Source organism: Lupinus angustifolius, unplaced genomic scaffold (assembly GCF_001865875.1).
Source record: "Lupinus angustifolius cultivar Tanjil unplaced genomic scaffold, LupAngTanjil_v1.0 Scaffold_436, whole genome shotgun sequence".
Classification (NCBI taxonomy): Eukaryota; Viridiplantae; Streptophyta; class Magnoliopsida; order Fabales; family Fabaceae; genus Lupinus; species Lupinus angustifolius.
This window is the reverse complement of record NW_017727837.1, coordinates 198,390-210,705: the sequence shown is the minus strand read 5'-3', so window position 1 is coordinate 210,705 and position 12,316 is coordinate 198,390. Positions and strand designations below refer to the sequence as shown.

At 33.4% G+C, this 12,316-nt stretch overlaps 2 protein-coding genes across 5 annotated transcripts in view; both read right to left on the bottom strand.

The window, feature by feature from the left end:
* LOC109341350 (FACT complex subunit SPT16-like) overlaps positions 1-3,251 on the bottom strand; it is a 5,595-nt gene extending 2,344 nt beyond the window's left edge. The window contains exons 1-3 of one of the 4 annotated variants that reach the window (XM_019579250.1): positions 3,154-3,251; positions 2,184-2,323; positions 7-1,646 (exon numbers count right to left, since the gene is read on the bottom strand). In XM_019579250.1, the coding sequence (XP_019434795.1) occupies positions 7-1,635 (1,629 nt within the window). In that variant the 5' untranslated portion in view covers positions 1,636-1,646; positions 2,184-2,323; positions 3,154-3,251. Of the gene's footprint in view, positions 1-6; positions 1,647-2,183; positions 2,324-2,949; positions 3,053-3,153 lie in introns of those variants that run through there. The other 3 variants (XM_019579252.1, XM_019579251.1, XM_019579253.1) reach the window with 3 other exon arrangements.
* A 1,380-nt stretch (positions 3,252-4,631) lies between these two features.
* Positions 4,632-11,603, bottom strand: LOC109341352 (UTP--glucose-1-phosphate uridylyltransferase). Its single transcript, XM_019579254.1, has 21 exons — positions 11,445-11,603; positions 11,293-11,340; positions 11,039-11,130; positions 10,850-10,940; positions 10,258-10,318; positions 10,093-10,170; positions 9,956-10,006; positions 9,780-9,853; positions 8,909-8,981; positions 8,744-8,801; positions 8,587-8,633; positions 8,436-8,501; positions 8,108-8,140; positions 6,845-6,897; positions 6,692-6,767; positions 6,484-6,540; positions 6,313-6,396; positions 6,121-6,219; positions 5,943-6,047; positions 4,967-5,038; positions 4,632-4,875 (listed from the first exon to the last, which is right to left on the bottom strand). Exons 1-21 carry the CDS (start codon positions 11,510-11,512, stop codon positions 4,849-4,851), a joined length of 1,413 nt encoding a protein of 470 aa, XP_019434799.1. The 5' UTR covers positions 11,513-11,603; the 3' UTR covers positions 4,632-4,848.
* Between the last annotated feature and the right edge of the window lie 713 nt (positions 11,604-12,316).

Sequence of the window (12,316 nt, the reverse complement as noted above, 5' to 3'; positions counted from 1 at the left end):
ATTTATGTTCTTGTAAGCAACCAGATCTGCTGAAGACCTGGACGAGGAACGGTTCTCTCCTGCCTCATTTCCACCACCAGCAAGTCGCCTCGCAGTTTCTTCATTTTTCTGACGAGCAAGTTCTGCCTGATGCTGCCTTCGGAGCTCCTCCTTAGAAATTTCATGATTATCTGATCTAAGAGTCGTCTTGGATATAGTGGGCTCAGCACCATTGGCGTCAGTTTTTTTTCTGGGCTTTTCATCTTCCTCATCCTCATTGAAAGAATATGCCACGTCCTTTAGAGCTTTTGAGCTCATAGCAGTAGCAACTTCTGTCTTATCTTTGTTGATGACAACTGTGTCAGCAAGCAACAAAGAGAAGTGCTTGTTCTTAGACTTACTTTTCTCACTCTGCAAATTCTGAAATCCAAGTGACACATTGAAGACCATGCCCTCTTTTACTACCTGTTCATTCTTAGCATTAAGATTAAGTCCTGACTCACGAAATTCAATGCCAATGCCAGTCCCAGCAGACTTTGTCATGTAGGAAATCAATTCAGGAGCATCCTTTTCCACGACAGAAACTGCAGCCTGATATGCTGCATTCAGCTTCTTTCCAGGTTTCAAAGAACCAACAACGGCTTCGTGGGCTTTCAGAAGAACCTCATAAGCCTTACTTTGAAGAGGCTCTGCATCAATCAAGAAGGTCCTAGCTATATTTGAGCAGTAACTCTTATATCGGGCTCCAACTGCACATACAATTATGCTGGCAGGGTCATAATGCAGTAACTCATCATTGCTAACAGCACTGGGTCTGAGATCGAACTCCCCTCCACTCTGAAAAATTGGGGGGTAACAAATATCAACGTTCTCTGCCTTCAATTTACAATTGACTTTTGAAGGTTCCAGTATAACTTTCTCAGTCTCTTCCATCAATGTCGAATGAGAAGTTTTCTTCTCCTCATCAATTACAGTCTCAAGCTTCGTAACCACAAAATTTTTCATCACACTGGCTGTCAGATATGCTGCTCTCTTAATTGATGTAAGCTCTTCATTACTCTTCACAGCAAACAAAGTAGACAACCCATTGGAAACATCGCTCAGATTAAAATCTGTATTTTTTAATTTTTCAGACCAAGCTTCAAGAACTTTCCCCTCAGGAGCCTCTCTTGATATGTATCCGATAGTGGCAGCATCAGGGCCATCAGCCTTTGATTGAACACGGATGGCACGCAATATAACATCCATTAGAGCAGTTCCATCATCATTTCTAGACTTTACATGCAAAACAACATCCACACCAACAGCATCTCTAGCAGGCTTCTTGACAGATTCAAGAATAGATGCCTTCTTTTGGCTGCACAAGATATGGATCTGCTTCTTCATGAAAACCATAATTGTCTCTGGGAACTCAAATCCAAGCAGCCATAAATTCAGGGCAGTAGACTTCAGGTAACGCAGATCTTCTGAAGGTGGAGGACATGGAATTGCAATTGCATCAGAAGAACCCCACATATCTGTTTTGTGTTCATCCCAATGTGAATAAAAAGCACGTAGTCGGGTCTGAAATGCATTCAGATCAATAGAATACGCAGTTCCTGCAGCACTGGCCTTTCCATTGGCAGGTTGGTTACCTCCATTTCGATGGTCTGCCATGGTCCACAGATCTTTGGAAAAAAGAAATAACAAGACACAGAAACAAGGTTAAGCAATGGAACAGACAGGTACTGATGCAAAAATACTTTTCAATTCTATTTGAGGCTCCCTGGCCGTGGGTAATAAAAGTAATAGAGAGTCTTCTTTACAGTTGGTCTCAACCCTCAACATAGAATTATACAAAGGACTACAATTTATTCCACACTCATATTTGGCTTCTCGGTCAGGTAATAACAACAGAATTTTAAAGTGCTTTTTAATTTTCATTTTCCTAGCCCCACACTTGGGTTTCAACATTAGACAAGGAAAACTTTCCATCACATAAATAATGCAACAACCAAGCCTTAGTCCCACTAGGCGGAGTTGGTTATTACATAAATAAGAGAAATACAAAATAAATATATAATAGACCAGTACATTGTATCAATTTCCAATAGACATTTTCTACAACTCAACATAAGGGAATAACATAGTATTGAAATGAGCATGTAAAAGCTCCTCAAACTTTTTTGTGGCAAATGAAGCTCATTGATTCCAGTAAACAGTACCTTTTGATGGATAATTTTATGAGTTCACTTTTATGAGTAAAAGAAGACCAAACTTTCAACAGATTCAGTGACTGTAAACAAATGGGAGGCGGTAGCACCACATAACAATGAAATGCATGTCTTCTTCACATTAAGTGAACCTACATTCAGACCAGGATCAATAGAAAACTTTATTAGATTCTGGCAAACATATGCAAGGCCTTCATGAAATCAAGATGGGTTTCAAAACCAGAAAATATGAAATAATGCCAAAAGAAAGGGCAGGCGATAGAAATTCTTAAGAAAAAATAGCCTCCTTGATTACAAAGAACTAAACTATCAACTTGACATGCACATTTGATCAGCTCGAAACTTAATTCATACGAACAAATAAAAAAATATTCAATTAAAAATTGCACAAAAAATAAGATCATACAGAAACGATTTATCTACAGAATGAGCACAAATAAATTACAAAGGATTTAGAACGGAAAGTGTAAAATTGCATCTGAAGAATACTAATTAGCAACTAAAATGAAAATTTTCTTATGAGAACAAGAAAGAGGCCTGATATCAAACTGGTGTCAAAATCCCAGATGAATGAGAATTTGTAATTGTCTATAGTAAACAATAATCCTTTTATATAATAACATAAATCCTGAAACTTATACAATTATTTTAGCCACTGATTACTAGTACACGCAGATTATGATCACACACAAAAAAATTGAACCCTAAATAAGAACACATCTAGGGTTTCAATTTCATGGTTACAAATTGGTGGAACCTAAACAACGACGCTTCGGCGACACTCCAAATTTAAACAATGACTTAGAATCAGGATCGTGAGTGTATTGCAGATGCAACACCGCATCGTTTCGGTTCCGGGTTCGGTTTCAGTTCTGCGACAGTGAAATGGAAAAAATCGCAGAAATGAAAAAACTAGCACAGATAAGAGAAGATAAAAAGTTGTTAAGGAATCGTAACGTACCTTTATGATGTTCGTGGTTGGGATTATGGAAGATAGAGCAATGAAAGGCGTTGGAGGAAGAAGAGAGAATGAGAATGAAAGAGAGATGAAGGTCTTCGAAGTTTTAAGAGGGAAATTATTAGGGTTAAATAATAATTGTTATATAAGTTATATATGCATACATTCAAATATTTAGATAGGTTTTTATATATACATTTATTATTTATTTTTATTATTATTTTTTAAAGTAAATAATAATTAGAAATGAATCTTGAATAACCATAATTTTTACAATTTTTATATTACCAATATGCATTTCTTCTTATGTCAAAATGTCCCATCTGTGCTCGCAGCGAGCTAATGGCGCCAGCCCGATATGTATTTTATTTTTGGAATACATATCAAGTTTTTTGGAAACTAATACAACAATGAACAATGATAAAAACTTATGTGTAAATGTATGTAAAAGTAATTAATAAAATGTTGACAACATATTATTAATTTAATTATAATTAAAACTTAGACTTAAATGATAACACGTGTTAAATATGTTTTTAGACAAGTTTTTCTATGGGACAATTACCGACACCAAATGAAACAATATACTTAGTTTTTTTATTGCAAAACACCATATTACTTTCATATCACTGATGTGACATCATTGTGATAGTTGTACACATGCTTTTATAACGAGTATCTAACTAAGTGGAGATTTAAATTCCTTTGGATATGTAGGATAATTCATGGCGTTGCAGACAGGAACTTTACTTCTTAATCGTGGTTTAATCTTGTATTATTCGTACACTTTTCTAGAGTTCATAAATCGACCATTATAGTTATATTTGATGTTGAATCGTGGAATTACATGGTTTCGTAGACTATAATACATAAATCATTCTTTTTTATAAAAAATATATTTATAAATGCTCATTTTATAGCTTGTTTGTTTATAGCTGTATAGTTTATTGTTTTTAGGTAACCATTCTCACATTTGTTATGTTTTTAAATGCTAAATACTTATTTCTTTATTAATTTCCACCCTTAGTCAATGTAAATTCAAATCTTTATTATTTTTTTATGGTTTACTCACCTTTCTTTGTTTGTGGACTAGGCTACATAAGTTCGAAGAGTTCTTATTACTTGTGTGCCTTTTTTTAATGATATTGCAGGAACATTGGTTGGTGTAGGATTTGATATCCTTTCTTTCAACATACTTCTAGTTTTTCTTTGGTTGATTCAATTTGGAAAAGTAAGTGGTTCTTTGAAAAACATCTTCATTGTGATTATTTTTGTTTAGAATATATATTTTTATATTCTTAATGTTAGGCACTATAATATTTGTGGTTCCTTTCGGAAGTGTGAATGTCACAAGTTGGCTATTGGTAAGTATAAATTTATCTATAGAGTGAGTCTTATAATTAACACTTAGTTTATAAGAAATACATGTGTATGCATATCTATTGTTTCTTACATAAATTGCAGTGTAGTAGAGATCCGACTGCAAAACAAGACAATATAATATATTAAGCAATAAGTTGCAGTTTTTACAATGTTAGAATATTCCCTATTTCAATGATATGGTTTATTTGTTTCTTACATATTATTATTTAGATGTGGAAAGGATGCTAATGGTGAGATACAGTCACGTGAAATCAGAGTTTATGAGTACTTCAAACTCCATAAGAAGATTGAACTATTCAATTCTGCTAATGTTCCTTACAGGTCCTCTGGTCCATTAATTTCCTGCACATGACAATTCAAGCTTTAGGTCTCCTTAGAATGACTACCTGGCACAGATCAGGCTTATAAATAAGGTCCATATATGCTTAAATACCTTGTTTGCAATCACAGCTCCATCAGGTATTTCCAGCTTTTCACCAGATTTTGCAATGATACTTACTTTACCCTGTTAAGGCGCCAGAAAGACAACAGATATAAAAAAGACATGCCAAATAATAATAAATTTATAAGATTTATACTATTGAATTATGGATGGCATTTGAAAGATGAAGGCAGAATATATTACAAGGAGTGAGAACATGAAACATGGAACCTCATCAAAAGAGTTCAGGGTCAATTTGAAAATCAATACAATAACATTCTTCAAGCCTTAGTCCCACTAGGTGGGGTTGGTTACATAATCACATGACGACATAATGTTCTATCAAAAATCGTATCTATTGACAAAGGTAAAATCATATCCATTAATTTGGAAATCAATCAATAAAATAATTACATAGTTTCATTGATGACTTTCTTGGTAAACCAAAAAACAAACCAAAACATTAGAAAGTTTCTACACTTGATAAAGATTCCTACAAGAACATTTGAAGTGCATGCGGTTACTATTCCAAGATTTAGGCACTGTGCTACCATAGAAAAACAGCTGAGCTCCTAAAGTAATACAGATCAACTTTGGTTTTAATCGGCCCAGAGAATCATTCGTTTAGGTAAATGAAAGCATGAACAACTAGGTGAGGGAGGAGGATAGGAGTCCTAGTAGAGGATTATACCTCCAACATTATCACCATATCACAACTCAATCTTAAAGACTATGTCTGATGCCAATTGAGCTAAAAGCTTGTTTGTTCATTGGAAACCTTTAGAAGATGAAGTACTAAGTTTTCTAGAATTCACAGCTTATAATTGTGGAAAATAACATTCAACTGTTAAATTGCGTGATGATTACATTAACGGTAACTGAGAGCATTTCTCTTACTAATGAAGTAACCAAAATCATTCTTACTAAAAAATGAAACATAAAAATTGAAGAGAAGAATCAGACATATGTAAAGATTAAATAAAAAGACCTTGATGGTAACGCCAGCTCCAAACCATACATCGCCTGCCACTTTTAGACTATCCAGCTCAATGATACTAGGGATTGACTTGAACCTACTCAAGAAGTTGCTAACCTGTGAAATACTAAGAGAATTAGTATATTATGTTCACCATCTGAGACAAGTAATCAGTAATATAAATCTCAACCTTCTTAAACTCTGGTCCTAGTTCAATTGAAGGGTTCTCGGGATTTGCCCTAGCTGAGTTCCTAGCAACAAATCCATCCTGCAAAGTGTAGAGGTCCGACTGCAAAACAAGACAACACAACATATTAAGCAAAAGACTAATCATATACCAGCCAAGTTCACAAAACTTGTAAAAGATAAAGCTTATTATAACCTGGACAAGAAGCAAATCTGAAGTTGCTTTCACAGGAAGGAAGCGTGATCGAGGTACATTAATTCCAATAGCCTTGTCAAAGAACTGTTTAAAAAATATATGAAATTAAGGGATCTAGAACATAGATTTCAGAATTAACATTTTATTATCATGTAAATAAACATTGGGTACCCTTATTGCTGCGCCAGCTGCAGTTTCTAGCTGAAGAACTTTTACTCCATCAACTTCCTAAAATCCAAAAAAAAATTGTCAGCAATTTTCCTACTGAAAGTCAGATTCCAGCAATTAACCCATAATAAGTCACCCCAATCAAAGAAAAACTGAAGGGGAAGACGGGCTATGCCTAATTGCTTATCATTTGAAAATGACCAATTTGTACCTTTGGATTAGGAATAATCTCCATCTTAAGAGCATCAGCTTCAACAAGCCTTTTAACTGCTTTTAGGTTCACCCATCTGTAGATTATATATTTTCAGTACACCATATGTGTATATAATCCAAAACAATCTGGAAGCTAACCAGCAAGACTTACAAATTATTTGTGTTGAATATTTTGAACTTCTCTATTGATTTGAATTCACTGACCTGCATAAAATAAAGCATTAAATGTGAACGATATAATTAGAAATTTCTCCACTGAATTTGTTCAAGGCTTACCATCATGTACAAGCATGTTATGGGTACCATAAATTGTAAACAAATATGCAATATTATGGTAAAAAAAAAACTCTTTACACTGTTATCAAGTAAACATCACTCTGAGGAAGGTAAATTAAGAGGAAAGGGGAATATTGTGTGACTTCTTATTAGAAACAATACTAAAATGTTGCAAAAGCATTATTCTCTTTATTACTTCCTATGGTAGTTTTTTTACAGACAAATGTTAGTATTTTTTAGTGGGTGATATTTGAACCCTCAACCTCCTTATCACTCCACTCTAGATAAAACAACAGAAAACTATACAAACATTTGTTCAACATCATACCACTCACCTTTCACTCCATTTCCTAAGGTAGGAACCATCACCAAGCAAAAGTTATAAATTTTCTACCATCAATGTGAATAGTGGACAAATTTTGATGCAAAGATACTTAATAGTTCACAATTACAGTTCATATCATCAGCGATTATCAACTGCTATGAATACAAAACATGTCATGCAGTTTCACTGAGATAAGAGAAAGGCTTTCCTGGACAAACAAGCAATTATGAAACAACAGCTGACAAAGCATACGGGTTCAGCAAATAAATAATGCTTCAGAGTTGCTTATGTGATATATATATATATAAATGAATGAGTGAGATTGAGTGTAACTAGTGTAACCTAACTTGGGTGTAAACGGATCTCTCCTCTCTCTCTCTCTCTCTCTCTCTATATATATATATATATATATATCAATTTTTACTGTCAAGGATTTTCCAGAAAAAATCTTGCTTAGTTTTAATGAAAGTGATAAAATGGTTACTGCTTTATTTCTTTCCTTCCATCTTCTAACTTTTTATTATAAAAAGGTTTAGCCATAGGCATGCCCATGATATTTCCAGTCAAACATGTATTCAGCAACCAATTAACATCAACTTAACTTAAAGGTCTTTGATAGATCCAATAAAAATAGCTATTTAAATTAAGTCATTGCCATCTCAGTGACTATTTAAATGCTCAGCATTATTATGGTCCCTAATCATCATAACATTGTATTTACATAAATAATCTAATAATTAACTAAAACAATTGTCTACACTTGGCAAAGGGCAACGATCCAAGAAAGAATAAGAGAAAGTATAAATAGCTTACATGTTCATCTTGGACTTGGGCAATTTCTAGGAGCTGCATTACAGAATCAAAGAATAAATGTTATTCATTATCGATGTTTAGTAAGATTCTAATTGGTCTTATTTATATTTTCTTTTATTAAAGAACAGAAACCAAAGATGGAGAGAGTGCCAATATTGTTGAATCCTCCATGGAATATTTTTCTTTTGGGATAAAAACCATGGATGGACTATGTTGAATAGAAGCAAGCTTAAAAAGAGAGACTAAGACAAATTTGATACAACCAGAGTATGGAATCAAGCAGATAAATAATGGTTAAGAAGAAATGAGGTCAGCAACAAATACATGCCTGAACCCTTCCTTCATAAGAAATCAGAGTGCCACCCTTCACATCAGCCAATGTCTTGGGAGTCACCTGCATAACAATCATGAAAAAAATATAAAAAATTTTTACATCTAAATAAAAGAGGCAGTTTCTTTATAACAGCCATCTTTTTTACCTCCATGCAGTATTCATTCTTGTTCTGGATCAAATGATTCAAGATTTCTAAAATAACCTGTCAAGGATACTGATACACCAACAATATAGTTTTTAAGTATATGTAACAAGCAATACAGCTAAAAATAATAGCAAAATATGAAAACAGATAAGGATACTAAAGTCAACTATAGCACCCAAGTTATCTGAATTGGCAACAAACACGTACTCCTTACCCTGTAAGAGAACAAAGAGGAAATGGAATTAGTGAATGCAACAACTATGAAAATAATTAAAATGAAAGACAATATCCAACTAGAAATAAAATGAGTTCAGGTATCCACCTTAGATAATAGAGCATCAAGTTTGCCACTGTTCAATAATGATGGGAAGACATCCCCATGGCCAGGAGGGTACCTATGCATGAAGGAATTACTCAAAAGCCAAACGCGGAAGTGTATTAGCAGCGACATGCTCAAGGTTATAGTTTGTACTAGGCTACTAGCCTGACTAATGAGCACTTAACACTTATAACACTTTCCCGGTTACAAACAAAACAACAAAGCAAAGGTACCACTTCCGAGATAACGTCATAATCATAATATGATAGCACTTGGGCATAAGACATGTTAGTCACGTGATAATAGGCTTAGATACTGAAATATATTACATGTCAAAATTATATGACTGATTGTGTCCCATCATACATAACTGGGGCAAAACCCCAACAAACCTGACACTCTTGGCATGTTAAAACTGCTGGCCTCAAAAGAAAGAGGAATATGAAAATAGCATACACAAACTACGTATGTTTCCCAGAACATGAAAAGACAATTACATCCGGATTGATTATCTCCATTATGGCTCACGCAGAATTTGAGTGAATGACGCATGTCATATACATACTCAATTACTCGGAGCCTCAAAAGGTGCATAATTTCCCATGTACAGAACTTAAAGCCGGGGAAATGTAAGTTATCCAAAAGGCTAAAATGAAGTATGGCTACTGTTTCTGAGAATGAATCAATGATAAAGGCTAAAATGATTTTTTTTCATGAGGATTAACATGAACTCTTTTAGATGGATATGTAGAACTGTCCATCATAGCAGTGCTGAACTTAATTAAGAAACAAATAAAAAATGCATAATTTTTGTGAAAAAATCAAGTCAATGCAATAATACATCCTGAGGCAAAATACAGAAATGAAGTCATACCACCCATCCTTGCCAGTCTGCCCTTTGGATGGTAATGGCAAAAAATCCTCAGCAACCAATCGTGGGTATTGGCTCTGCAAAAATGGAGTTTGTAATACAAGTTATCAAACAAGGAAATATAGCTCCAAGTCTATGAAATACATGATCCATTAATGCAAGAAATTAAAGGAACAAACCTGGTTAAAAGTGTGAATCTCAACATTCGAGTTTGTATATTTTTCAACAATCTAAAAACAGTGAAATTGTTAGTACACATGCAAAATCTGTCTATAATTCTACTCAGCCAATGGGATAAAAGGTAAAGTTTGGGTACCTTTTGAGTGTCATCATGAGTGTTGAATGAGTTCATCAAAAGCAAAGGAACATTGCTTCCATATTTGTTATTGAGATTCTACAATGATTTAAGTTATCAGTGGAAAGTCCAATGAATGTAGGAAAATGGAATAAAGTTCAAACAAAGGAAGGATTGTAAAACAACCTCAATTTGGATGACAATTAAATCAAGAAATGTCAACCCATCACGAACTTCGATGACAGATCTGCATTAAATAAAATTTACAATTACAAAAACAAGACTTACATGCAGAAGGAAATTCTCTTTTCCCCATAGTTCCTATTTTCAATATGTTGGCAAATAGTTTACAACTTACAACTTTTTCCTTGAATAAAAGGATGGACAATAATTTTTTTAAATACCATGAACACCTATGTGTGTCTATTACCTTCTATGACAATACTGATAATATGACCATGAATTCAAATTGTAAGGACATTAATTTCTAAGTTTCTTCTTTCTGCAAATATGTAGATACTTAGCTGAAGAAACAATCTGAAGAAACAATTTCTAAGTTTCTTCTTTAGGTGGTGTTAAGAATTAGAAAACAGATCTTTCCAATCAGAATCACAGCAAGCAACAAAAGAAGATACTAATAATCAACATCAGATAGATGATCTTAAACTTAAACCTTTAATTGAAACTCCACAATCTAAAGTAAACATAAAAAAATTAAAATAATAAAACAGAATAAAATAAAATAAAATAAAATAAAATAAAATCAGATCGGGCATACTTTGGGCCAGTGCAACCCATAGTTGTCCCCAAGCCTCCATTGAGCTTCAACACCACAAGCTTATCCAAGAGATCCTTCACCTCTGAAGAACCTGCATTGATTTATTTTCAATTCATCTAAACACAGTGATCTATTGTATCATATCAAATCGGCCAAATAAAAAACAAAACAGAACACGAATATCATTACCATCAGGAGTTGGTGCCAAACTGTCGTAAGGTACAACAACTTCATCAGTTGGAGTCTGAATCTTACTCCACTCAACATGCTGCGCTTCACCGCTGCATCCAAAAAACATCAATCAAAATAATCATAAAAAAAATCAAATCAAATTCATCGGAAGATCTTAGCAATGTTGAATAGTGAACAATGTGAACGAAAGATCGAGGAAAGTTGAGAGCATGAACGTTAAAAACATAGAAGCTTCGTGAATCGTGATTCACCTGAGGTAACGAGAGACGAGGTTGACGAATCCATTCTTCTCATTCTCACTGCAAATTAAAAAAATTCCAGAAAAAAAACGAAAACAAAGAAAATCAGGTTCGATTCGTGAATCGAGATCGCTAGAATCGTTCATGCACAACGAGAGAAGAACCTGATTTGGTTCAATCCGGCGACGGCGGATTTGAGGTTAGAGATCTTATCGGAAGCGGTTGTGGCCATTGGCGAGGAAGAAGGTTCGAGAAGATTACGAGAAAGAATGTGAAAGAGAAAGAGTTGCGAAATGAGAAGAGAAAGAGAGTAGTGGTGATTATATAAGTGAATGAGGAATTCGAGAATTAGATGGTGACGAAATATTTATATTTTTGCAGCTTGGTATTAATATGCATGCATGTTCAATGTTTGCTTTGTAAAGGACATGCTATTTTAATCAAACCAATTTATTTAGGCAAATTTAGTTTGAACATAAAATTACCCTGTAAATTAACGAAATCGTGGATGGAACCTAGATTTCAGTTTTTTTCTTGAGGTTGAAATCGTCTCTCACAGGCACCATTTTCTTTGTAGTTAATGTTTTATGTTGGAAATTCATTTTGTTAATAGTGTCTATTTTTCTATTCTCTAGTATAACATTCTTATTTCTTGATTTGAAATAAAAACAGTTCTTGATAAATAAGAACAATTCTTGATAAAGAGATATGATATTTATGTGTTGTGATGTACTTTATCTATTTTATGCATTTTTTATCTTTTAATTTACTATGTTGTAATTTGTGTTATATTTTGAAATTATCTTTAATATGTTTTAATTAATGCAATATTTTATTTTATTTATTCTTTTCCATATAATTTATTTTTATAATTTACTACAACAAAATTATATTTTTAGTTATAATTTAGTTATAATAAATGATAGCGATTTATAATTTATTTATAAATAAACAAATAATTATTCTTAATATTTTGTTATATTTATTGTAAAATATAAAAGTGCGAGTGAATTATGAAATCCAAATAAAAATAAGA